We start from the raw sequence: 2,552 nt of genomic DNA, 5'->3' as shown, positions 1-2,552 counted from the left end.
CAGTGCACACCCACAAACTCTCACGTAAATCTTCAGCCCCACACCAGTGCCGTTCCACACCCATGTACCTGTGCAGGTGCACCCTTCCATACACACACACCTGCCTGTGCACCCTTGTACACACTTTCAGTGTCACCTACAGGACATCCTGTCATCTCCTTTATATTCTGGCTTGCAAGGAACATCATGCCAGCGGGTGAGGAGGTTGTGCTGTCCCCAGGCCTGTGGGTATGTCACAGGCTCAAGTCACAGGCACAGGCTGTGGGTATATCACAGGGGCTCAAGTCCTGGGCAAGCATTCCTCAACAGCTGGTGCACTTGGCTGGGGTCAGACCTCAGCCCCAAGTATCTGAGCAAACACGAGAGAGCTGGCAGGTATGTCCCAGGATTAGCCTGTAGAGAGCCTGGCATCCTTCCTGGTTGGATCATGGACCTGTTTGGTCCCGTGGCATAAGGATCAGGGACAAGCAGGTCAGCTCAGGGGTAAACCAGGGCCACGGGAGCCTAGTCCTGTGCCAAATCGCTGCTGGGTACCACGTATTGAGGGCCCCAGCCTCAGTGCATTCTACACAGCAGCTCTGCACTCAAACCGCGTAGCCTAAGCTCGCACTTACTATCTCTCCCCACGCAGATCTGTCACAGGGTGTTATTTTTCCAGCCTAATTTGTTTCGACAACTTGATTTCCGCAAAGAATCGTGGGGCTCCCTGGGCAACGTTGCCCGGGGCCGAGTATCCCCCGCGGACCGGCAGCATCCCCTTCGCTCATCGCTGCCACCTCTCCCCGCGGCCGCCAGCACTAGCGGCCCCGACGGCGCCGAGCCCTACGGGGAGGCGCGTTAAATGCCCGTGCCCGGTCACCCGCCCCGGGGTCCCGGAGACGTCCCCGCCCCGTTCGGTTGCCCTTCGGCCCTCCGGAGCTGTCCCGACGGCGCTGGGGATAGGGACCAGCGGAGAGGGGCGGAAAGGGGGTGCCGGGCAGGGTGCTGCCCCAACCCGCGGCGGCAGCGGCGGCACGCCCGGCCCTGCCCGCGCCTCCCGGGCGGCGGGGCGTAGCAGGGGGAGTGCCGGCAGCCCGGGAGCGGAGCCGCCGGACACCGCCGCATAAAAGCCGCGGTCGCGCCGCGCTGCGCTTCCTCGGCTCGGCTCGGCTCGGTCCAGCGCGGAGCCTCTCCGACGGGCACATGACAGCCGAGAGCCGGCTGCCGCCGGGGCCCCCGCCGGGGCCACCGCCGCTTAAGGCGGACGCGGTGCCGCCGGGAGAGGAGGCGGCGGCGGCGGCGGCGGGGGCGAGGGGCGGGCGGCGGCGCCGCAAGCGCCCGGCGGAGCGGGACAAGCCGCCGTACAGTTACATCGCCCTCATCGCCATGGCCATCGGGCAGGCGCCCGAGCGGCGACTGACTCTCGGTGGCATCTACCGCTTCATCACCGAGCGCTTCCCCTTCTACCGCGACAGCCCCCGCAAGTGGCAGAACAGCATCCGCCACAACCTCACCCTCAATGACTGCTTTGTCAAGGTGCCACGGGAGCCCGGCCGCCCCGGCAAGGGCAACTACTGGACGCTGGACCCTCACGCCCGCGACATGTTCGAGAGCGGGTCCTTCCTCCGCCGCAGAAAACGTTTCAAGCGCAGCGACCTGTCCACCTACCCGGCCTTCCTCGCCGAGCGCCCCGCCGCTCCCTGCCGCCTGCTCCCGCTGCCCGCCCCGCCGCCCCCCGCCGACCTGCCCCCGGCGCCCGCCGCCGCCTCCTGCGCTTTCGCCACCGCCTTCCCCGCGCAGGGCTGCGCCTCCGCCGCCCTGCCCCACGCCTACGCTCCGCTGCCCACCGCTCCCGGGCCCTACGCGCCCGGGGCCCACGGGCCGCTGTACGCTCCGTCGGGGCGCATCGTGCTGCCCGCCTCTTCTCCCGGCTCCCCCGCGCCCTACCCGCCGTTGACCCACGCCTACGGCGCCGGAGGGCAGCTGAGTGCCGCCGAGCCCGCACCGAGACACGGCACCTTCCCTGGAGGCCCCGACAGGTTCGTCCCGGCGCTCTGACCCGTCCCAGAGAGGTCCGGAGCCCGGGAGACGGCGGACTGCGGGGATCGCCCGGCACGGCTACTCCCGGCGCTGCCCGAGAAGATGCTGAAGAGCCTTGGGCTGCACCCACGCATTCTGTCATCTGGCCAGGCTTCCTGGCGAGGAGCGTCACAGTCAGCCCTGTGGACCTGGGGTGTCCTGTCCAGCCCTGTCCACTCTCGACAGAAAAGCCCTAGGGACTCCCAAGTGCTCGGATGGGGCAAGTGGTTTATTCCTCTTCCACAGCCTTTCCTGGGGCAGGTGCTCAGAGCTTCCTGCCAGGCCCCCGCCCTCCCAGCACACACAGCTGGGCCCCTTCTAGTCTATCCAGGAAGATTTCACTTTTAAAAGTCTCTCTGCTGTTGATTTTTTTTTAAAGAAAATTAAATGTCTATTGGTGAGGTGAAGGAGGGACACAGGATGAAGCATTCCCTGGCCTCGTGCAGGTAAAGCTGTAAAAGCAGTAATGCGTGGCACTGATGTGGTGGCATGTC

At 66.4% G+C, this 2,552-nt stretch overlaps 1 protein-coding gene across 1 annotated transcript; it reads left to right on the top strand.

Annotated features, from left to right (window-relative positions):
* The first annotated feature begins 1,182 nt into the window (after positions 1–1,182).
* Positions 1,183–2,037, top strand: FOXE1 (forkhead box E1). Its single transcript, XM_062513754.1, has one exon. It carries the CDS (start codon positions 1,183–1,185, stop codon positions 2,035–2,037), a length of 855 nt encoding a protein of 284 aa, XP_062369738.1.
* The last annotated feature ends 515 nt before the right edge of the window (positions 2,038–2,552 follow it).

This window comes from Cinclus cinclus, chromosome Z (assembly GCF_963662255.1).
Source record: "Cinclus cinclus chromosome Z, bCinCin1.1, whole genome shotgun sequence".
In the NCBI taxonomy this organism is placed as follows: domain Eukaryota; kingdom Metazoa; phylum Chordata; class Aves; order Passeriformes; family Cinclidae; genus Cinclus; species Cinclus cinclus.
Note: the sequence above shows the minus strand (reverse complement) of the source record. Positions and strands in the feature narration are given on the sequence as shown.

Coding starts and splice junctions, on each gene's coding strand:
- FOXE1 (XM_062513754.1), top strand. CDS start 1,183: ATGACAGCCGAGAGCCGGCTGCCGCCGGGGCCCCCGCCGGGGCCACCG.